Genomic DNA, 23,627 nt, shown 5'->3' with positions numbered 1-23,627 from the left:
CAAGGAGCCAATGGCAGCCTGGGGGGCAGCCAGAGAGGGTGGGCAGCAGGGCCAGGGAGCTTCTGCTGCCCCTCTGAGGCCTCATCCGGAGCCCTGGGGCCAGTGCTGGGCTGCCCAGCTCAGGAGGTACAGGTAAGTGCTGCAGAGAGGCCAGTGCAGGGACACCAAGATGCTGAGGGGCTGGGACATCTGTGTGAGGAGGAAAGGCTGCAGCCCTGGGGCTGCTCAGCTGCAGGAGAGAAGCCTGAGCTCAGGGGCACCTCAGCAACACTGCTCAGGCCCTACAGGCTGCAGAGCCCCAGGGGGGGCTGTGGGGGACATAAGGGGTGATGGGCACAGGCTGGGACACAAACAGCTCCCCTGGCCCAGGAGGAGCAAGTCCTTTGGTGCTGAGGGGAGGGAGCCCTGTGCCAGGCTGCCCAGGGAGGGTGTGGAGGCTCCTCAGGAGGTTCCCAACCCCACCTGGACACGTTCCTGTGCCCCCTGAGCCAGGGGAAGCTGCTGGAGCAGGGGCTGGGGCAGCTCTGCAGGGTCCTTCCAACCCCCACCCTTCTGTGATTCTGTGACAAGACTATTCTGTAGCTTTTGTCCTTGCAGACTGTTGCACTCCCAGATCTCTGACTATGATTTGCAGTTCAGTTTGCTCGCCCTGGGGGTTTTGCTTGGTGAGCTGCGAGGTCCACGCAGAGTTGAAGGCGAACAAAACGTCTGTGCAAGAGTGCAGGCATAATTCCTGTAATTCCTTCTCAAAAGGGCTGGGAACATTTTCCCTCCTTGCCCAGAAAAGAACTGTAAGAAATCTCAGCTTGATTGTTTGTGCTGTGCTCACAATTTAAGTGACTGAGTGAAGAAATTTGGGGGGGGGGAGTAGCACAGGATTATGATGCAGAAGAGCTCAGACCTGGGCTGGGCTTATGCCTGATACTTAGGTGCTTGATTATGCCTTAATCAGCTGGGTTAATTGCAGTGGAATATTGCTCCAAGGCCTCTGAGCTCTAATCAAGGATGAGGATCTGAATCGAGTACTGTAAGTGAAAAAGATGAAAGCAAGATTTTACTTTAGCCTTTGAAAGTTCCCTTGAAGCACCAGGGAGTGAATTGGTTACCAAAGCCCAGACCTTGTGCTTGTGATCCCTTCTGAGATGGTTGTAACTTTCTCACCAAGGGCTGTTTGGAGCGTTTCCTTCTGAAGCCCAACTGAAAAGCTTCAAATGAATGGACACTTTGTGGTTAACTGGAATATAATTGAAGGAAAGGGGGGGAAAAAAAGTCCACACCAAAACAAATGCTGCAGAAGACATTGCCACAAAGGCACTACATTTAATTACAAGGGATAATGATGCGTTGCCCACAGCATGAGAGGGAGAATATCTTCCAATAGCCTGAAACTGTGTCAGCTCAGAGCCACTCACTTGTCCTGGAATATCTCTGAATAAACAGCTCTCTTTTTTTGGCCTTATAATCCAGTTTGGATTATAAATTCAAGTGTGAAGACTTGTTTAGCGTTTGCAATTGTTATGTGCTAGGCTGGAGGAAAGGTAACTTCTCCTCCAGAGACCAAGTGACGAATGCATCCTTTTCCAGACAGCTGCTGGAGTCCTCCAAGTACCACCTCTGATTTGGGGGCAGCTTCTTTCTCATTGATGATCAAGTGGAATTTGCTGTCCTTTCCCTTTGCAAAAACTGCTAAATTGTGGCTGTTTAAAGTTTCCAAGAGAAGTTAGCTCAATAGAGAGAAAGATTTGAACTGGGCCCACCTGGCTTCGGTCCAGGACGTACCGCAGCCAAGTCCCAGAGCATTCAGCCACACACCTCTTGTGTTTGTACCTGGGAGCAGATAACAATGCTGTGTACAGCTCTGAGGATGACCCTGCTGATTTACTTCAGGGAGGATGACATTTTTCTTGCTCAGTTCAGACAGGCATGCAATGCAGTGATAGCTTGAGGAGGAGCACATGGTGCTGGAAGAGAATAGCACAACCGTAGCTGAGCGCCAGGTGAGCTGTGTGACAGGGCTGTCTCGTCTGGCAGATCTCTTCATGTCTTATCTGCTCACAGCTAAGGTGGCCAGTCTTGGTCCTTTCTCCCTTGCAGTTCACTGGCACCAAACTGATGCCATTTAAAGATGGAGCACGTACCTGTGTTTTGTCCACTTCCCTTTGGCAGGGAGTAGAGACCTAGCTCCTTTCTCAGTCCCTTTGTGATTTCTGCTGCCTCTTATTGTCACGACTCTCCTCTGTATATTTTAGTAACCATGGTTTTGGTTTGTGTTACAAGTGGTCTGCTGCTGCCTTTTTGTACCTCCTACACAGTCCTGGCCATCCACAACCCAGAGCTGACGGACTGCTGTGTGTGGCTAGTTCATGTTCCCTGCACTCCCTTAGCTTGGAGAAGAACTCTTCCTGATTTTCTTTCAGCAGAACCAGTTGTTAGCTGCAGAAACAGCCAGTGGCAGTCTATGCTTTTCAGCTCATGGCTGTAGAGCAGCTTGAAGCCAAGGAATGCTTTTTGAAGGTATTTCTGCTGCTGCAACTCTCCTCTTGTCATGTGGGATGTCTGCTTCTGCCTCACCTCCTTTCACCTCGATTTTGTCCATCTTTGCTAAGCTCATTCTGTTGCAGAGCTGGGTGGCCAAGAGGGCAGCCAAGCCCATCCCTGTAGTGACAGGCTTTTCTCACTCCTGCAACACATTTTTAGGGACTTCTCCAGCTAATGAGAGAAGGTGAGGAGTAAGTGTAGAAGCAATGAGGATGGTGGCAGCAGGGAGAAAAGTCTGTGTGCCTTCATGAAGATACACAGGCAACCTTTGGGGCAGGCTGAAAACACATTGCTCACCATGGGATCTCACACAGTTAGCTACAAGCTCAGCCATGCATGCATTTGTAGGGAGTAGATGGTAATCCCCACAGCCTGCTTTATAGAACCCCTTTGTCTAACCTTCTTCTGGAACCAGAGTAAGGAAACAAGCAGTAAATAGCTGATGTTCCTTGCTGGAGGTCCAAGTCTGCTGGAAAGTATCCTGCAACTGGGATTTTGGAAGAGCTGTGAGGTAGAGCAGAAAGGTAAAGATGGTCAGTATATCAAGGAGTGCACCTGAAGAGAATGGAGAGGTGCTGATATGGGAAAGAATGCTGTGAGGAGGAGATGCATGGTACCCTGGCTGAAGGCAGGAACGTGGGGTTCTGCTACCTGCATGTCATGGGTTAAACCCACAAGCCCAGTCAGTCACAAGTTTGTCAGATGCTTGGAGAGCAGAGCATGAGATGGTAATTAGCTATTCCAACTCCAGGGTCTGTAGCCACAAACCCACAGAGGAAAACAGGCAGAAGTCATCTATGTAAGCTCTGTGACAGCCCAGGAAGAGATAAATCTGCATAAGACAAGAGTAAGAGTATTTGCAGGACTGATAGCTGGAAAACTGGAGGGCTACAGAGCTTAAGTATGACATCTCCCAAAATTAGGCTTGTCTAATTCAATAATGACCAAGCTAGAAACTGATTTATCCACTCAGAATTCACTTTACTCAGAAAGCTCCATTCTCTCTGCTGTCTCTCCCCAGGGAGCAGCAGGGAGGGATTCTTGGTCGTGAGAGGTGGGTCGAGGAGCGTGTGCTGTGCAACTGCCAGGCAAGGTACAGCCACCAAAGACCTGGGGCTTTGGCAGATGAGCCCTGTGTGCAGCTGATAATGCTCTGTGTGTGTGTGTGTGCAGAAGGTGCTACGTGTGGGTGTTGCAGAGGAGGGATGTGTGTGCTGGTGTTTAGAGCTGTAGCTAATGGAGGCTCTGTCTGAAGAGAAAGGCTTTTTAACTCTGGGTTATGGAAAGAGATATATCTATATATATAAGGCTTAAATGTGACACGAGATCAGAGAAAGCTGGGCTTGATTCATCCTTGCTTACATAAGCAAAATGAAAATAGGATTCCTGCCTTCTATCACACACATCCCAGCTCCAAGATCCAGGAAGGGTCTGGCTACTTCATCTGGCAGCATTCAGCCCAGGATCTCAGTTTGATCTTGCTGTGGCATTGGGGAATCACTAGATGGGCAAGAATTTGTGGCAAGAGCAGGAAGCCTTTGGTCTGCTGGTCCCAGTGATCAGTGGCACATAGGGGCGTGGGACCGGTGCTGTCCTTTGCTCTCTTGTGTCTCTTGCAGCAGTGCTGCACGTGTGTGCTTACAGCATCTTTACCTGAGGCACCAGCTGGAGAAAGCAGCTAGAGGGAAAGCAGACTGCTCAGTCACAGGGGAAATGCCTGGGTTTGATTTCCACAGGGTCTGAATTTGGTACTTCATTTCCTTAAACCAGGAGGGAGTTGAAGCTGCCTGCACTCAAGGGTTGGTGCTTTTCCTTCTTGCAAGGCACACTGCACTCCTCCTCAGTGATCTCCTCAGGGTTCCTAACAGATAAGCCTTTTGGGCTAGAGAACAGCTGTCAGCAGCTGGAAGGAGCATTGTTGCTCGTCTCAAGATACTCCAAAACATCTTGGCAACAAAACCACAGAGGAGTAGATGGAGGGCTGCAAAGCAATGTCATCAAGGGAAGCCACAGAAGATGTGGAGACTGAAGAAGGGAGTAAGAGAATGACAGAATAATGGGGGGAGTGGGTTGCCAGAGGAGAGAAAAGATGCATAAAATCTGAGGGAATAGGTGAAGAGACAAGGGAGGCTTTCAGCAAGTGTTGTACATAGGGATGTGTGTGCCAGCAGGAGGGCTCTGAACGCAGGAAGGCGCTGTACCAGCAGCTCTGGGACCCTGTAGATGAGGAGAGCTGGGTTTAGAAGCATGATGGGGCCTGGAAGGAGGCAGCTCTGAAAGCAGCACAGACTTCAGAGGGTCTCTGTGAGGTGACTGGGATTTGGGTTCCTGCAGTGCTGAGCCCTGGAGGGTGTTATTTATAGCAGCAACCACTGAGGCAGGCAAAGTTTGCTCAAGCTGTCATTTGTGTGAGCTGGAGTCTAGCTCTCCCTCCCTCCTGCTCTTGCTTTCTTGAGATTTTCACTGTAATTAGCAAGCTTTACATGAGCTGGGTCAGGGCTGGCAGCTTTCTTTAGAAGACTCTGTTCTCCAGGCAGGAATAAGGGAAGATTTTTTTTGTTTTCCTTCTGGGAATACTCTGCCTCATCATTTGTTTTATTCCAAGGGCTGTTCTCGTGCACTGAGGTGGAAGCCACAGGATGGGAGGGGCAGAACCACGCTGCTTCTGAGGCTGCAGAAGCCAGGATCTAGAGAGAGGCTTTAAATGCTCACAGTGAGCTTAGCAAACCATCTCTGTAAGATTGTAATCTGTACTAATTTGGGCTTGGCTAGCATGAGGAAAGCATGTTAGTCAATACAAAGCTGTTGCACTGTCGCTCACCTTGAAAGCCTGTTGCCTTTCGAATCTGCAAAGCTTCCTTTTGGGTCTCCTGAGAGCAGCAGAGTGTCCAGATAAACATGGCCAATACCTGTACTCCTGTGACAGTTGGTGGCAGTGCTCTGATGTCACACACTGTAAAAGCCTTTTATGGTGTTTGTGTGTAAGTGATATTGTCCAAGCCAAGGAAACTTCCCAGCTGAACTTCCCAGTTCTCTGCTATGGGATTTTAACAAATAGGATGTGGTGTTTCTGCTCTGTGGGACTTGTGCTGGTAAAAACACCTACCTTTTGCCTGGCTGTGTGTCCATGCATCCCAAGCAGTGCACACACGGCCTTCATCAGCTTCACCTCCTTAATTTTGGTGTTTGATCTTTGCTTCATTAAGGCCCCCAGGGTAAATACTCAAGGGAAAGTGGCTGTGCTCCATGATATGGGCACGTGGCCTGGGTTTGTGCCAGGAGAAGCCCTCCTCTGGAAAGCAGCAGTCCTGTAGATGTGAGGAGATGATTAGACTTAACAAGATGTCATTGGGGGTGGGGGGAGAAGTGAGTTCAGGGGCTTTTTTTTGAGGTTACCTTGGTGAATCCAGAGTTACACTGAGGAGAGGGAATGATCTCAATGTAGAGTCACATACAGAGTCCACAATATTGCTCTGGGTTCTGTCCTATTACATGTGTTTAGAAGAAGCAGTAGCCCTGCTTGTGGTGGATCCCAATGTGAGATGGTCAGTGAAGGCTCTAGAGTTTCAGGCAAGAAATAGAAGAGATTCTGCTTAATGAGGTGCAAGGCTGATGGTCTCAGGAGGAGTAAGCTGTGAGAATGTGGCAAGCAGGAAAGGTTTGGGAAGTAAAGGAGAATCACAAGGGTTGGAAGGAACCTGCAAAGCTCATCCAGTGCAACCCCCCTGCCAGAGCAGCACCACCTAGAGCAGGGCACACAGGAGCTCAGCCAGGTGGGGTTGAATGTCTCCAGAGAAGGAGCCTCCACAGCCCATCTGGGCAGCCCCTGCCAGGGCTCCCTCACCTCAACAGGGAAGTGGAGACAGACGTGTATTTGCAATGAAACACAGACACGGTGTTTTCAGAGACATCACAGAACTTGAATGCTGTGCCTTTGATCCTGCTGCAGAGTGAGCTGAGCCCTGTGAATAATGCATTGACATCTTGTGTGCTGGGAGTTTGAATGTTGGAAGCAAATGGACTGGGGATTGAAGGAGAGGAGGACAGCTATGAATGTCACCCTTTCGGAGCGACCTGTTAAGAGACAGTTGTGAAAGAAACGAAGTGCATTGGTGGGGCTGCTTGTGGGAGTAGAGGTGCAAGGGAAGAACACTTAGCAAAGGGTAATTTGGTGAGAATTTCCAGAAGAAATCCTTAGTGGTGAATGACATGGAAGAGCAGTGAGAGGTTAATTGTTTGAGTCATTTACAATAAGCAAGAGAGAGCTCTTAAATTCACATCCGAACCTGGGTGGTGATGTAAGGACGTGCTGGAATATGCGTGGCTTTTGAGGTGTGCGACCTCCAGGACCTAATCTTTTCTGTCTGAGTTTCTGTCCTTGCCCAAAGTAAAGAACACAAAGCAAAAGCAGCAGTCAGAACCCAAGTGGAGTCACAAGCTGCCTGCAAAGATCAGCAGCTGAGCTTTAGTGCACATGGAAAGAGTCGAAACGCGGCGGAGGGGCCAAATGTTTGATTAGAAACAGAGCTGAGAGCCCAGGGTCCCATCATCAGGGAGATGATGGAGGGAAATCACTGCAAACAGGCAAGCAGCAGTGAAATGAGACTAGATTGCATCCAAGTAAGGTTGAAGCTGTTTGAAGCCAATTTTCAGTGTTGTTGAGCCTGGCAGTTTCCCCTCGCTGGCATCCACGCCCGTGATTGCAAATCGTATTCAGAAAAGGTGCGTTTAGGTGGTTGTCGACCAAAAGGCTTGCCATGTTGCACTGATTCTCAGCATCTCTGACTTGCAGCTAGACATCTACCTGCCTGACCACATAGTAATGGAGTGGGAGGAAAGGAAATAGCACCAGGATAAGCTGTAGTGGAACATCTGTGAGGAGAGGCTGCAGGACCTTGGGGCTGCTCAGCCTGGAGAAGGCTGAGCTCAGGGGGACCCCAGCAGCACTGACAAGTACCTCAAGGGTGGATGTCAAGAGGATGGGGTGACACTTTGTTCTGTGGTGGCACAGGCTGGGACACAAACAGCGCCCCTGGCCCAGGAGGAGAAAGTCCCTTGGTGCTGAGGGGAGGGAGCCCTGGCCCAGGCTGCCCAGGGAGGGTGTGGAGGCTCCTCAGGAGGTTCCCAACCCCAGCTGGACACGTTCCTGTGCCCCCTGAGCCAGGGAAAGCTGCTGGAGCAGGGGCTGGGGCAGCTCTGCAGGGCCCTGCCAGCCCCCAGCAGTGGGGTTTCTGTGATAATAGTGAGTTATGAAGCAGGGACAAAGCTCAGTCTGTGAACACTGACAGAGTCACAGAGTGCAGTGAGAAGCCAGAGGCCCTGAAATTTTGCTTGTGTCTCTCTTACTCTTCATTGCATCCCCTTGGCTGCTAGGGAGGAGGGAAAAGAACCACTGGTTTGAATTCCATAGCATCTTTCCCTTCCAGAGACACCCTCCCTCCCTGTCTCATGCAGGATGAGAGTACAGCCAGCGTTTCCTCCTTCTGTCCTTGCAGCTGCACGTGGAGGAAAGCTCTCCACGGCGATTCCCTTCGCTCGGGAGCCTGCTGCTGCTGCTTTGCTGCGCTCCTGCTCGCTGGCACACAGGGCTTTTTTTGGGGAGGGGAGCAGGGAAGGACTGCCAAGGAGTGGTGTTGACCACACAGCTTTCCTGAGTTTGGCACTGATTTGCTGTTCTCCCACTTGTTTCGCTCGTCTCGCATTGGCAGCGGTGGTCCCTCTCGCTCCCGTAGAATGACTGGTGGTGGCTTTCCCTGCATGTGACTCATCCTCTAGGGAATTCCTGAAGCAATGAGTCAAGTTATTGGGAAAACTGTTTGCCCACTAGCAGAAACTAGGAAGCCAGAGAGCCTGTCTGTGGTACTGCAGAGAGGCAATTACTTTTTGCTGTGGCTGGTGGTGTCCTCTCCCTTGCTAGAGACGGGTCGCTTCAGGATCGGCAGGGATACAGTGCTGAGTAGATTCCTTTTCACCTTGAAACATGCTGCTTCTGATGTGGTTTTGTGTTGGGTTGTTTTGTCCTCTTCTGGGTTTTTTTTTTTGGAGGGTAGCTGATGTGCTAAGCATTCCAGGGTGGAGTCAAACGTGACACATTTGAATTTGCCAGTGTTGTAGTGAAAAATAGCTTCCCTAAAAAGATGAGGCTGTCAGATTGACACCAGTCAGCTCCATCTGAAATGACTCCTTTTGTAAGCACCATTTCCCACTGCATTCTGCCCTGGCTGACTTAATCCAGGGCAGAATGACTCGTTATCTTTTTCCTCTAGACAAAGAGCTGTGTGATTTACAACCAGGAACCGACAACTTTTGAACATAGCCACTGCATATTGCAACAAAACCAAACCACTTGCATCCCCACGGTGCCCAGGGCAGGTTAACTATGGTACCACGTACAGGAGCGTGGCTTGAGCAGGGCTCTTTGCATTGCCTGCTGATGCCAGGCAGGTTCTAATAGACTTAGATCAACTCATCCCAATGTTACCTTCCCCCATCCTTTCCCTGCCCCATTCAAGGCAAGCTTTACTTCTTGCAGCTATTAAACATCAGCAGATTTTATTATCCTGTGGAACAGCAAGTTCTATTTAAAATACAAAATTAGTTTCACTTTGTAATGCATTTCCCCCCCCCCCCAGCAACTTGGACCTTATTTTCTGCTCGAGCTTGGAATCGTCAGGAAGCTCAGATTGTGGGCTTAGCTTAGCACAAAATGTAGGTGGTTGCAGATATGTCGGCATTGATACAAGGATTGGGTGTTGTTTTGGAACTAAATTAGTGTCAGCAGACTTGGATTGTGCTCTCTCTCCATTCCTAGAGTTTCAATAGAGTGGCTCATTCTAAGGGAAGCTTTTGCTGTCCACTTCTGTTGTTTCTTGACCAGTTAATTTTCTCTAGCCTGCCAAGGGTGCAGCCTGGAGTTCAGCTGTGCTTCTACTGAGGTCAAAGAGAAAAGTGCTAGTAATTCTGGAGCTGGAGCATGGGGCTCTTTTCCTCTCTCTCAGGACATTATTCTTCCTTTAATTTGGGCAGCTGAAATGTCTCAGGGTGATCACTGTCTTCATGTACTAAAAGGAAAGTGCTTTTAAGAAGAGGACTGTGCTTATCCCTACAGACTTCCTCCTTTCTGTCTATGGACAAACCCCCTTTGAGGTATCCCAGCTGGGGGGGGGGGGAAATGAGGAGGATAAGCTTCAAATCCTGCTAGTGTGGGGTTTTCTATTCTCATGTACACTTGCATCTTACTTAGCACAGCTAAAGCAGGCTGCACCCTTGGCAAATGCACCTACTGAGTGCACGTGCTGGCAAGGTGTCCTCTGCACATGAGAGGGATGCTGAGAGTCCTGCCAGGGCTTCAGAGGGTGAAACAGAGTGATGCAGAGAGAGTGAGGGCTGTCAGGGAATATCCTACCACAGGGAACCTTGGTGATGTAGAGTGTCACTGGTTGGTATGACTGCCATCCCTGGGGACAGACTCTGAGCTGATACCCCTTGATTAGAGGAGGCACATTCCAAAGTAGAGAGTTTTTCTGTTCCCTTTTTGATTCGGTGGATCCCTTATCCTGTTCTTGACTGGTGGCTGTAAAGTTGTGAACAAGTGCTGTGAACAGTAGTATCTTGGTGTCATCTCACTGCTTGGGATCTTTCCATGCTCTTGGACTAAACCCACTGAGATCTGCAAGACAATACTTTCCTCCTGAAAACACCACCACACTGGACAAATCCATGCCAAGCAGATAAGCTGGGGTTTTCTGATGGCTTTGCAAAGAAGAGCTTGATTCCTGAAGGCAGCAGTGGCATGGCTAGCCAGCCTTCCAAAAGCAAATGAAGCCCTGGCACAGGCTGGAGGTGAGATGTTTATCTGCTTTCCCCTTTTGTATTGCACCGTCTGCCCCAGGATGGAGGCAAATTGTTGCCAACTTGTAGTGTATTTGTCAGGTTTTGTTCTTAAATGATCCTTTTCTCTCACATTGTTATTAGGGGAAAAGTACCAATCCTTGCACTTGGAGACAAACACCTGACAACTTGAACCCTTTGTATTCAGAGCCCCAAAATCTGCCTTTGCTGTGTTAATGGCAGCATTTCTTTAGAATCATGCCTCTGAGTTTTGACATCTTGGTTGGTGGCTTAGACTGCTTGGGATTATCAGTGCTGTTGCTCAGGAGCAGGCCATGTGTCAGCATTGCACACCTCTGGGGGTGTGCCATGTGCAGCAATTCCCATTGTTCTATGGGAAAAGAACCAGTTTGGAGTGAAGAGCAAATGTGATCCTAAACCCTCTGCAGGAGTAGTAGGGTTTTGAGGGCTGATCTCTCTTTTTTTTTCCCCCTCACGAGAGAAGAGAGACTGTTGAAGAAAAACTGTGATAAGAGGCTTTTGCAATTCAAGGATATAAAGTGTAAGACTGCAAAGTTCAGGAAGGAGATGCTGTCTCCGTATGAAGATGCTGTGAGACTCGTGGAAGCTATTTCTACCCGAGGCAGGAGGTGTTTGGAGTAAGGGACAAAGGGGATGGATTTAAGCAAGATGCACATTGCACTTAGAAAACATCTTGGTGTGTTTATGCTGCCTGAGGCAAAGGGGACTTTGGGAAGAGGTACTAGGGAGGAATAAGCAGAGATGGAGATGGGCCAGTGTTGCATCAGCTTGCCAGTACTCTGTTCCTGTGACTACCAGCCTAGTCTAGTGACCATCACCATTGCACCTCCAGGGTGTATTTGTACCACCATTTACAAGTTGAGCTGCTGGGACAGCCAGGTGAGTTCCTGTCCCCTGGGTTTTGAAGGTCAGCTTACACTCCAAGATGTATTTTGGGTATTGGTGTCAGTGGGCAGTGTTGTAGTTCCAGATCTAACCTAATCATATTCGTTCTGCAGCGATGACATTGGAGTGAGATGATTGTGGTGCAGCGGCCTTGTCCTGGGGGAGCTGCATCTGAAATGTGCCAAGCCACAAGAGGCTTTTTGAACCTTTCCTTTCTCAAACCCAGTGGTTTATTCCCATGGCTCTGGCACTGTCTTTCATTTTACTTCCTTCTCCTTGGAAGATGACAGATTATAAAGGAGAATCTTAAAAGCAGGCATGAAACTGATGTCCCAAACTGGAAGACCCCACTCATTTCTGCCCGTGTTCCCTGCCCACGCTGAGCAGCGTGTGGCTGCCTTCTAAGTGTAGCTCTTTGATGTTCTTTAAAGTACAGATCCTTTCTCTTCATCATAGTCAGTCATGCTAGAAGTATCCTCATAACCTTCTGGCAGCTGCTGTACCGTTTCCCCCCAGGGATGGAGTCTTCTTTGCGGGCATCGCTCACGAGAGATCTCGTCTGCTGCTTGTAAAAGGCAGCTCTGTCTTGGAAGGGCTCATCTCCCTCTGGCACTGTGTAAGCTGTCCTCAGTTTATATTACCAGCCTCTGTTCCATATTGTGTGTGTTGAGGAGATATTCTTCCCTCTTAAAACACGCTCTGAGATATTCCCACCCTGCACGGGCACTTTTTGAAGGTTTGGCTATTTCCCACTGCTCATATCCACCGTCTCTTGCTCATGGCTGTAACGGTGCAGGGGAGGAGAGACAGCAACAGCACTTGTCATCCAGTTCATCCTGCACACTGGCTTTTGCAGGAGGAGAGATGGGTTTGTATGTCTGCAGCCAAATGCCTCCCAGCCTGCTTCAGGATATCTCGTGTGGATGTGACCACAACCCCCCTTCTCCCTGCGAGGGAAGAACAATTCCCAGACTGTGAGGAACCAAGAAACAGGAAAAGCTCCATTTAAGGCTCTTAAGAATAGCTGGATGAGGACTGGTGAAGTTTGGTCCAAGTTCTAATTGATGACTTCAGTCAAGTACAGTAAGTGCTTATAAAAGGTTGTGCTTAATGAGAACAGGAGGCTTCTGTAAGCTGCAGGGGTGATGTCTCAGCCTGGGGTAGAAAGCCCATGTCCCATACAGGCCCTGCTGGTGAGGAAAGGAAGGACGTGGGGTTCAGGTAGGGGTGACTTGTTGAGGCTGGAGCCCTGTCTGTTAGTGAAGTGCTGCTTCAGGGGAATGGTTTGTATTGTACACAGCAGCAGGTGTTGAAGGGTCAGGAGCTGTATGGTTAAGCACACTGAAGGGCATTTTTGGTCATGCAGATTTGACAGACAAATGGGGTTATTTTAGAATGCTGTTGGTTTCTTAGTTCACTTCAGTGTAAAACCACTTTTGACAGCTGCAAGAAGTACAGAGGGCTTCAACAGCTCTAATAAGGAACTTCACAAAGAGGAAATGCAGCTATACTGGCAAGGAGAAGGTGGTCCCGTGTGTAGAAGGAGGTGAGGAAGGTTGTGAAGTGGGAGGAGTGCTCCCAGGTTGTGTGGTAGGAGGCAGAGGGCAGTTCCAGAGGAATGAACTGGGTGGAGTTAATCTGGTTCAGATTAGGTTTACCATGGAGCTGCCCCTATTCTCCTGTGGGAGGCTGCAACACCCATGCTGTGCCCTCACACAGGCATCTGTGGGTGCCTGGGCAAGGCGACCTGGTTGTGCTGTGTCAGGGGGAAGGGAAGGTGCCTCTGCTGTGGCAGCAAATAACCCCCAAGGCAACGCTGCTGTTGGAGCTGCCGTGGCACAAAGCTTGTTTGGGTTCAGCTTCTCAGATGGATTTTCCAAAGCAGCTCTAGCAGATGCTGTGTGAGAGCTGGCAGGCCTGGGCTAGGGCATCTCAGTGGGACAGCACATTGGGGCTGGGACACTGCCTGGGAACATGATGGCATTTCATCCAGGACTGCAGGAGCGTGCCACTGGCAGGAACAACGTGCCAGCACACACTGCTGCAGTTCTGCACAACAGCAAAGGGCTTTGTCCTGTAGTGACTCCTGCAACCACCTACAGAGCTGAGACCAAGAAATCCCCTTGCTTTTGGGCATCCTGAGCAGTGATGGTGAAGGCCTGGTTGCTGGGCTTTGAAGAGTTAATTTGAGGAAGTTTCTGTTGGGCGAATCGTGCTGTAGGACCCCAGAGTTGAAGCAGAATTTCGGGGAGCTCAGCTGGAGGAGGATGCTGGCAGATATGAAGATGGGATCGCTCTGGCACGCCTGGGTCCTGGCTCACCGTCTCACGCCGAGGGGAGTGAATGTATTGGGCTAGCAGGGCTCCCTCCTGCACATGCCTCTGTGCAGACATCATCAGGGGGCTGTCAAAGTGAGAAGAAACTCTTGGCACTGGCACACGTGAATTCACTGTGGTGTTGGCCTCCCACCTCCTGCACCACGGCAACAGCGAGTTACGGCCTGAGGTGCTCGAGGCGAGGATGCCCCGTGAGCCTGCAGGCTGCCCTGGATTCAGAGATGAGGCTTGGCAGGGGGCTAACACGTTGGGCTGTGTGGGTGCAAGTGTGCCTCGGGTGCCTGTGTGATGGCTGGGAGCTTTGAGCAAAGCCTGCTTGTGGGTTTGGGTGGTGGGGAGTAGCTGGCTGCCTCCCGGGGTGTTGGCGTGGTGTGGGTGCTCTTCTGCAGTGCGAGAGCTACCCACAGCCCTTCTCCTTCAACCGTGTCTGTGCTCAGCTTGTATTTACTCGTGTATCTCCTTCCCAGGCTAATGTCAGCTGTGGGGTGGTGTTGGATTAGGCTAAATCTCCTAGGTTTAGCTGGAATGTTGTCTCCCTGTAGCGTTTTTCTCCCTTGCTCTTTTCTCTAAGCCTTCTCCTACAGACAGCTAATTCTCCCCTTCCCCCACATGCTGTCATACCCCAGAGCACGTCGGAAGGAATTAAGGGCTGAAAAGGCCCGGGAGAGGCTGCTCCTCTGGAACAGTCCCTCCTTTCTGCCACCGGCGTGGCCCCCTCTCTGTGCCCCTTTTGTGTCCCGTCCAACTCCCCACCCCCTGGCCATTCAGCAGCTGCCAGCGGAGAGGCCGGGCAGCGCCGAGCCTTTCCCAGCCGCGCCGCCCGGTGCAGCCCGGCCCGGTGCAGCCCGGCCCGGTGCAGCCCTGCCCGGTGCAGCCCGGCCCGGTGCAGCCCTGCCCGGTGCAGCCCGGCCCGGTGCAGCCCGGCCCGGTGCAGCCCGGCCCGGTGCAGCCGGCGGCTTCCCCCGCTCCCCGCCGGGGCTCCGGGGCCAGCCGAGCCCCAGCCGCGCCGCTCCTGCCGGCTCCTGGGTGGGCAGAGGGAGGGAGGCAGGGAGGGAGGGAGGAGGTTTGCGCCGCTGTGCTGGCTGCCGGAGGGTTTCCCCTCTCTCCATCTCCGGGCGTGTGTGACAGCATCTCCCGAGCCTCCTTCCCACAATCCACACTCGGGCTCCTCAGAATAGAGCTGATGTCACTTCCTTCCACAGGCTGCCGGAGGGGGGCTGTGCGAAGCGGGGGAGTCACGACCCCTGCCTCGGCGGCTCTCGGCAGCCCCGGTGGATAGATGAGGTTGGTGGCTCGGAGGGGAGGGAGTCGCTCTGGAGGTGACGCGTGGCTCTGTCGGCAGGCAGTCACCCCGCCATCCTTCCCTCTGCCGAGGGGGATTCGCAATGGCTGCAAGAAGAGTTTTGCTGTTCCCTCCTTCACGTGTGATGTCTGGCTCCGTGGAGATGCACTTTGCCTGAGCTACCCCTGCGGGAGAGAAGAATGTGCAGCGGCTGGACCACATGCCATGTAAGATTTCTGCTTCCATAGCTCTCCCTATGGTCTGGGGGAAGGGGGGTCTGGGCTCCTCACACACACCAAGCTGGTGCCTGCATGCGCTTCCCCCTCGTTCCCGTGGTGGGAGCTGGGGGTTTCTCCTCCTGGGGTGCAGGTTGCAGCCTCCTGGGAATTTTTCCCTCTCTGCAGCAATTCCAGGGGCAGTGCAAAGGGTTCTTGGTGTTGCCAAGCCGGAGTCGGTGGTCTCAGGGCTGTTTGCACTCCGACCTTCCGCTTCCCTCCCTCCCTCCAGCACCTTAAAACTTGACTCCTGGGGTGTGCAGCCCTGGGATGAAGCCAGAGAGTCCTCACACCGAGAGGGTTGACAGGGGGTGGGGTTGTGAACTTTCCAGTCTCAGGCCTTCCGAGAGACAATCCTTGCAAATGAATGGAGACTCCTCCTGAGGGTTTGCCGGGAGCCTGGTGAGCATCCAGCGAGGAGTGCCAGTCCCACCGCGAGCCCTCTCCTGTGTGACAGTGACTGACAGGCTGCTCTGCTCCATCCCCATCTGTTGCTGTGCATGAGGAATTCACAGGAGGTGGTTGCTGGGTGCCCTGCCTCTTACAGTGGCCTTGGGTGGGGGAAAGCAGCAGAGCACGAACCGCTGGCGCCCGGACAGAGGTGCGAGACTCAGGGAGAGCGCGTTGGCGGGATGTGGCCGGGAGCCGAGGGCTGATGGGAGCTGAGCTCTGAGCTCGCCTGGGAGGTGCTGTGGCCAGAGGCAGAGGGCAGGGGCGTGCTGGGAAAGCGGCTGCACGTCCCCTGAGCAGGGTTAGCGATGGTCAAGACACCAGTCTTTGGTCCAGCACGTGGCGGGCGGGTGGGTCATGCACGGCAGGGCCAGCAGTAGTTCCCAGCTGGCCAGAGGAGCGAGCAGTTTGAAGGCAGAGCTGCAGCTTCCCCAGTGCTCTGGTTGTTGTGTGCTAGGGAAGGGTGAATCCAAATGGTGCTGTTAGTTTCACGTCGGCTTTGGCAGTGGGATGGAGCGTTGCCTCGGCCCCAGTGAGGAACAGGCTGGAGGTGTGGCAGTCAGCCTGTTAGCTGGGCTCTGCTGGAGAGAGCTTTGGGGACTGGAACAGCCCAGTCCCAGTGGCTGTGTGTGTCAGTGCAGGAGGGGAGACTTGTCTCTTTTGAGACACGGAAGGCGAGTGATGGGGTAACCACACCTGACTGGGCAGTAGGCTTTAGTGCTCTGATAGTCGGTCACAAACCCAACCCCTGTGTTACTCTGAAGATGCAAACTAGTCATCATGTCACTCCTTCTTTCACCCAGAGCACTAAATCAGAGGCATCCTACACAAGTTTGGGGGTTTTTTGGCCTCGTACATGAGGTGTGGCTGATGCCAGTCCCTCTGAAATGCCGGTGGAGATCCTGATGATGTCATAACAAATCTGGGCGCTTGATTTTTGCCTCTGTGAGGCTAAGAGGAAATTGCCAGCTGGGTACAAAGAGCAGTTATTGCTTTGGAGATGCAGCTTTGGAGTGGTGTGGTCACTGCAGGTCATGCAGAGAGTGCTCTGGGAGCGGGGCAGGAATGTGGAGGCTGGGAGGTTCGTGGGGTTGGGACAGGGGAAGCGCTGTGACTTGGAACTGAGATGCATCACTTGGGAGGACTTGGCCCTCATGAGACAGTGGCTTGGAGTGCAGGGGCACAAGCTGACCTGTGCTGTCCCCTGGTGTGGGGTAGTGCAGGAGAGTACAGGCAAGAAGTGTGACGGGATTTAGGGTCAGGAGGAGAGGGACAGGAGCGACCACTGCAGTCAGGAGGCGACTGCTGGCTGTGGGCAGACAGCACAGACACGATCTCAGGAACCAAAGGTTGACAACACCAACCAGAAGCTGTGCTTGTGGGTTGTGGTTGAAGCGTGGTGTACACGAAATGCAGGACAGGACTGACCCCCTCTGATGCGCTGGACTGGAGCAGGCTGGAGTACGTACAGCAGAAGCGAGTTGGTGTGGGAGAGCTGTGCTGGGAGGAGGTGGTTGGATAGCCCTGTGGAGTCTCGTGACTTATACCACTGCTGTTTCTTTTTTTAAAGGGTTTGTGAAGCTTTAAAAATAGGAGTACAAACAAAACGTGGGGAGGAACAGGCAGCTCCTCAATCTTAGACCTTTTAATTGTCAGTGCCTGTCAGGGCCAGCGTGAGCACAAGGGCGATGTGGAGCTGGCAGGGTGCTTCCGCGCAAGTGACGGTGGAGTGAAAGGTCTCCTAGGAGCTTGCTCCCTCAGCTCTAAGTGCTTGCTGTTGGGAGCCAGTCAATAGCTTCCCCAGAAGCTGCCACTAACTGCTAATGGGTATTTTGGCTTGTGGAGCCAAGCGAGGGAGGGAACTGTTGGCCAACAGGCCAAGAAGCTGGCAGCAGGTAACATGCTAATAGAGCCTTCTCGAGAGCTGGGGCCAGTAGAACCTGTCCAAAACTCCCCGTGGTGACTGCTTACAAACACACAGCCCTAACAGGATTCCAAGTAATCTTGTGAAGTGGAGCTGGGTGAGTGGTGATTATGTTTCAGCGAGTTACACACCGGCTTCACCTAATACTTCCCACTCCTTAAACCTTGAGTTCCCTCCCGTCCTCTCCTCCTCGAGCGTGCCGTACCCCCTGGCGCTGGAAGGCAGAAGCTCTGCCACCTTTGCTCTGGAAATGGGCTTGCTCTCGGGTGCAATCCCGCTGCTGTGGGGTGGTGGGGACCTCCAGGCTGGGCTGAAGAAGCTCCAGCAGCTCTTGGGTCGTGTTCTGTTCCAGGAGGTGAGTGTCGTGCCTGCTGAGCTCCCTCAGAGCCGCTAGCCATGCCAGGGATTGTCGTGTTCCGCCGGCGCTGGTCTGTAGGCAGCGATGACCTGGTTTTGCCAGCAGTCTTCCTCTTCCTCCTGCACACCACCTGGTAAGTGAGAAAAGCAAGAGTCTTCCATGAACTCTTTTTGCTGCTTCTTGCAGCTGGAGTCTTTCCCGTGCTTATCCATGCAGCTGGAAGGCTCGTTTGGGGCACTCGTGACAGACACCAGCATATTTCCAGCTTCTGGTTCTTTGCATAAGTTCTGTCCTAAGTTCTAGTTTCAGTTCCAAAGAGAGAGCCTGACCAGAGCTCCCTGCATCCTCCCGTGCTACCCAAGGCTGCCCACTGGAGTCTGGGGCTGTGTTTCTGCACAGGAGCTCAGGAAAACCAATCGGAGTGGCAGAGCCAGTGGGATAACGTGACTTGGCACAGATGATGGGATTGTTGTGGCTGGGGTAGCAAGGCCTCTGCATGGCTTGTGGGGAGGAGGTTTCCAAACCAAACGAACACTGACAGTTGGTAGCTGTGGGACGCTGAGGTTCCGCTCAGCAGCTTTGTGAGGAGAGCAGGTGTGTGGGATATGACACGCAGCTTTCTATGGCTTTACTGCTGGTAACAAGCTGGTTTGTGACTGGCAGGTTTGTGATCCTGTCTGTGGTGCTCTTTGGGCTGGTGTACAACCCCAACGAGACCTGCTCGCTTAACCTGGTGGACCACGGCAGAGGCTACCTGGGCATCCTGCTCAGCTGTATGATCGCAGAGGTGGCAATCATCTGGCTCAGCATGCGAGGCAGTATCCTGTACACAGAGCCCCGGGACTCCATGCAGTATGTGCTCTATGTCAGACTGGGTAAGAGGCAGCGGCCTGAGGCCTCCTAATGACTCAGCCTCCACACTGCCATCTGCTATCGCAGAAGACTTCTCTCCCCACACCCTGACAAACACACAGCTTCTGAAAGACATCCAGATGGCCACTTGTATGTGATATGCATCTGAATACATCACATATACTGCACCCTGTCGTTGCTGTAAGCCTCTCATGCCATGCCCCAAATATCTTTCTAGCAAACCTTTAACTTGTCATCCTCATTGCCATGCAGGTACATCCTTTTCCCTCTAACGAAATATGCTCCCCTTCTGTCTCTCAACACACTTCTGCCACAGTGAGATGCATCTCCACCTCTCCCCCACCTTTTTTCACCCCCCCCTCCATGTTTTTACTGTGGTACAGGCATATGTCTGTGTAAATCATGATGCTTCTGACCCTGAGGCACGTCTGCAGCCACCTACCTTTGAGACACACACTTGACCTCCTGACTCACAAGCCATGCATCGCTCCATCCAGCAGCCTGCACTTAGATGCTCCACCTCCAGACACCATGAGATAAAGTAGGGTTTGCACCCTCTCTCCTAGAGCCAATATCTGTCTTCCTAAAAACATTTCCCGTCTCAGCCACCAAGGACCAGATGAGAAAAGAGTTTGTTCCTTCATCTCTGGCTCAGGGTTTCCCTTTCAGCTTGTCTTCCCTCCTCGGTTCTGATGTCTTCCAGGTACTGAAACTTGATCCCATGTTCTTGTGCTGAGCAAAGATTTGAAATGAAAGCTCTCCTGGAGATGCAGAGCCAAGCCCAGCTCAAACCAAGCTCCTCATGCTTTTGCATCTCCGTGTTTTGCTGGGTTGCTAACACACGAGGAACCTTGCTTGAAAGCTCTGGCTGGGAGACATCTCCACCTTTGAGCGCTAAGTGCAAATCATTAACGTGAACAGCAAACAAATCTTTCTCTCCAATTTCCCAGCCACACTGCAGCCTCCCTAGGGAAGCACGTAGAGCCTGACAGCTTGAGGAACATTGTGTTAAAACCGGGCTATAAATGGGGCAAGGGAGGTAGAGACGATCCAAAGAGCCATTTTGCTACCCAGGAATCATCCACTTTTCTTCCTTGTCTGCCTTAAATTATGCATGTGTTCAGGATCTGTATTTCCACTGTAGCTTGGGTCTTGTATATTTGTGTTTTGTGGGGCTTTTTTACTCTGGATGGCTCCCTCAGCTCTGATGATAGAAATAGGAGTGTGACCGTTGTGTGGGCAAGGTCCATGTGACTGTCCCATTTTAAGCGTGTGTTGTTTAGTGCATGTGAATGCAGGGAGTTACAACATGAGCCCAGGAAAGTCTCATCTGTGCTACTGCTGCTTCTGGCCTGCAGCAGGTAATCTCAGAGGAGGAGACAAGCCAAGGTAGGCAAAGCCCAGCTCAGTTTAAGAACGTAGGTTGGCTTGATCAGGAGCGAGGTCCAGCCCTGGTTCCTTTGCCCGCTGCTGTTGACAACTCTTTGCTGTGTGTCTCTTTGAACTGCTTTTTCCAGCCTAGTGAGTCTGTTATTTTGTGCCATCATGGAGATAAAGGAGGGTGGATGGTTGGCTAGGCTGGAAGGTTGGTTTAGTCTCAGCTCCATCAAAGGTTTGCTAGGCATTACGAAGCAACTCACCCACCTGAGCTGCGATGTTAGAGGTGTGAGGAAGGGCACTTCAGAGCAGTGCTTCCCAGCTTCTTCTGCTGTTGGGTGTCAGTGTTAACCCCCAGTTTCTTGTTCATTACCAGTGTAAGACAGAAAGCTGAGGGGTCAATAAATGACTCCTGAAGGGCTGTGTCCTGGCAACTGTTCCTAGAAGGCCTGCAGAGGGCAGAGGTGCTGGCAACGTTTGCCAAGTGGAGTGAGCAGAATGAATCCCAGATACACGCTGCTGTCTGTGTCCTGTCTCTGAAGCAGGCCAGCTGGCTGAGGCAGGGGAGACCTTGTACTGATCCACAGTGACTCTGGTTACTGAAAGTGGGTGGAAGGTGGAGCCATCCAATTCACACCTCTGATACAGCCAAGGGCACTAAGCTCCATGCACAGCGTGGCCCTTGTGTCACTTAGGACTGCAGTTAGCCTTAAGGACATATTTGGTTTGTTGTCTTGAGCATCACCTTCCAAAGCACTGGAGCCCAGTCCTGCAGTCATTCATTCTGTCCAACTGCCCTGCTAAAGTGCCTGTCCTTGAGTCCCCTCTCAGAAGCTGATGATCCTTAGGGAGATGCTGCTCCTACCCACTGTGTTCCTTTTGTTTCAGCTATCTTGGTGATTGAGTTTGTGTATGCTATTGTGGGCATCGTTTGGCTAACGCAGTACTACACTTCCTGCAATGATCTCACAGCAAAGAGTGTCACTTTGGGTATGTATTTGGAACATGGTTTGTGTGCATTCCTCTGTATGAGCAGACATCCTCTTGCCTTGGAGAGCTAATTCCTTCGTGCATGTGGGGATGGGCTGGTGGAAGGGGACTGTAGCCGTAAATGTGGTGCTTGTTTTCCTGCTGCTCAGAACAGTCTTTCTATTCATCTGCTTGTGCTGTCTGCACTGAGGCAAGGGTTCCTGTTCCCATGGAAGGGGCTGGCTGGGGACTCTCACACCTGCTCCCCCTTCTTCAGTTCAAAGTGGCTTTGCTGTTCTCCTGGAACTCCTTTTCAGTGTCGGGCAGTGTCCCGAGGGGGCTGACGCTGATGTTGCAGCCCTCCTAGATATACCACAACTAGTTCTCTGCATGGCCATTCTCCTAAACCAACTGGAAACCCAGCTGTGGCTTAGAAACCTGTGCAGAGGATTTCCCTTTGCTGCAACCACCTACAGGAGTTGAGACCCCTCTCTCTGCCCTGCAGCGGCGGAGGGTTGTGTCTGAGGCGCGTGGCGGGAAGCGGGAGGTGACGCTGCCGAGACTCAAGGTTCAGAGCACCTTGACTTTGTCTTCTTTCCCTGCAGGAATGGTGGTGTGCAACTGGGTTGTCATCCTGAGCGTCTGCATCACCGTCCTGTGCGTCTTTGACCCGACAGGCCGCACCTTTGTCAAGCTGCGCGCGACCAAGCGGCGGCAGCGCAACCTGCGGACCTACAACCTGCGGTAAGGAGGCGCCTGAGCCAGGCTGCCCTGCTCCCCCACACTCACACAGTGCTGGGGACTGGGAGGGACTTTCAGCCATCATCCAGTCCATCCTCCTTGCTGAAGCAGGTCCCACCTAGATCAGGTCACACAGGAACGTGTGCGAGCAGGTTATGAAGACCTGAGAAGGAGCCTCCACAGGCTCCCTGGGCAGCCTGGGCCAGGGCTCCCTCACTCCAACACTGACTAGAGTTTTCTCCTTATGTCTCAATGGAGCTGCTTGTGTTGCAGCTTTTCCATCACCCCTTGTCCTGTCACTGGATACAACAGAATTAAGTGCTGCCCCAGCCTCCTGGCACCCACCATTTAGATGTTTGTAAATATTCTTGAGATTCTCCCCTCAGTCTCCTCTTCTCCAGACTGAGCAGCCCCAGGGCTGCAGCCTTTCCTCAGAAGGAAGATGCTCCAGTGCCCTCAGCACCTTGGTGTGCCTGCACTGGCCTCTCTGCAGCACTTCCCTGTCTCTCCTGAGCTGGGCAGCCCAGCACTGGCCACAGGGCTCAGGACGAGGCCTCAGAGGGGCAGCAGAAGCTCCCTGGCCCTGCTGCCCACCCTCTCTGGCTGCCCCCCAGGCTGCCGTTGGCTCCTTGCCCACGAGCCCACGTTGCTGCTCGTGGTTCTTTGCTTCCCCCCAGCACTGCCAGGTCCCTCTCCTGGAGCTGCTCCCCAGCAGGTCACCCCCAGCCTGTGCTGGTGCTGGGCTGGTTCCTCCCCAGCTGCAGGACTCTGCTTTTGCCCTTGACGATCTTCAGCAGGTTCCTCTGTGCCCAGCTCTCAAGCCAGTGGAGATCCCACTGGCTGGCAGCACATCCTCTGGTGCATCAGCCAGTGCTCCCAGTTTGGTTGTCAGCCCTCTTGTTTGGCTCCTGACATTTCCCTTTCCTTGCTTCAGGGGAGCTTTGAGCTTCAGGCATCGCTTCCCTGTGCTGGTGAGGGTGATTTTGGGGAAGAATGCAGCTCAGGCTGTCAGGTGCTGTGTGTGGGCATCTGCACCCAGAGGAGGCGAAGCAATGCAGTATCTGCCTGGCTTGTGTGTTAGTCACTGGGTCTGTGAATCCTTCTGAGCCCCTTGACCACAGTGCAGACCACAACAGCTCGTTTGTCCATCCTGTAGCAGTGCTTTGCCTGCTAACAGCGAGGCAGTGCTCAGATTTTGCTTGGGCTGAGGCAGCACCTTCTAAAGCCCCTTTCTTCCTTTATTTTTGTCATTAAAATCCAACCTTTTGGCCTGAGATTTCTTGTGTTTGGGCTTGGCCAAGAAGCAATTTCTTTTGTGTCAGCAGTCAGATCTTTTAATTAAGAATCGATTGCATCTTTGAGCTTGCCCAGATGGGGACGTGAAAAAGCTGTTTTCCACCAAGCAAGGCACTTTTCAGAAGGGCTTTTTTTCCTCCCCAGTAGCAGGACAACACAAACATGCTTTGTTTCCTTGTGCAGTCTTGACATATGTAACTGTCAGCAAGGAATGTGACTTTGTAGGACTCGAGGGCATTCGGGTTTGGATGCTGAAAGCTGAGGCTTTCAACCAAATACTCTGCAAACTTTGCAGCTGGGAATTTACATTCAAGGGGTGTTTGAAGTACATGCTGTTCCAAATGTCTTGAAATGGGATCCTTCAGGTTGTCTCTTTAAGGAACAGACTTTCCCAAGGACCATGCAAGCAAGGGTTTTGTTGCAGGGAGCCTGGTTTTTCTTGTGGGGTGCA

The 23,627-nt window shown here is 52.1% G+C and overlaps 1 protein-coding gene across 3 annotated transcripts in view; it reads left to right on the top strand.

The window, feature by feature from the left end:
• The window catches only part of DAGLA (diacylglycerol lipase alpha), an 84,932-nt gene that overhangs the window by 20,922 nt on the left and 40,383 nt on the right, over positions 1-23,627 (top strand). For all 3 annotated transcript variants that reach the window (XM_062000585.1, XM_062000586.1, XM_062000584.1), the window contains exons 2-6: positions 14,974-15,140; positions 17,915-18,053; positions 18,584-18,795; positions 21,059-21,160; positions 21,745-21,883. In XM_062000585.1, the coding sequence (XP_061856569.1) occupies positions 17,959-18,053; positions 18,584-18,795; positions 21,059-21,160; positions 21,745-21,883 (548 nt within the window). In that variant the 5' untranslated portion in view covers positions 14,974-15,140; positions 17,915-17,958. The remainder of the gene's footprint in view (positions 1-14,973; positions 15,141-17,914; positions 18,054-18,583; positions 18,796-21,058; positions 21,161-21,744; positions 21,884-23,627) is intronic.

Source organism: Colius striatus, chromosome 7 (genome assembly GCF_028858725.1).
Source record: "Colius striatus isolate bColStr4 chromosome 7, bColStr4.1.hap1, whole genome shotgun sequence".
NCBI lineage: Eukaryota > Metazoa > Chordata > Aves > Coliiformes > Coliidae > Colius > Colius striatus.
This window is presented reverse-complemented; position numbering and strand designations above follow the sequence as displayed.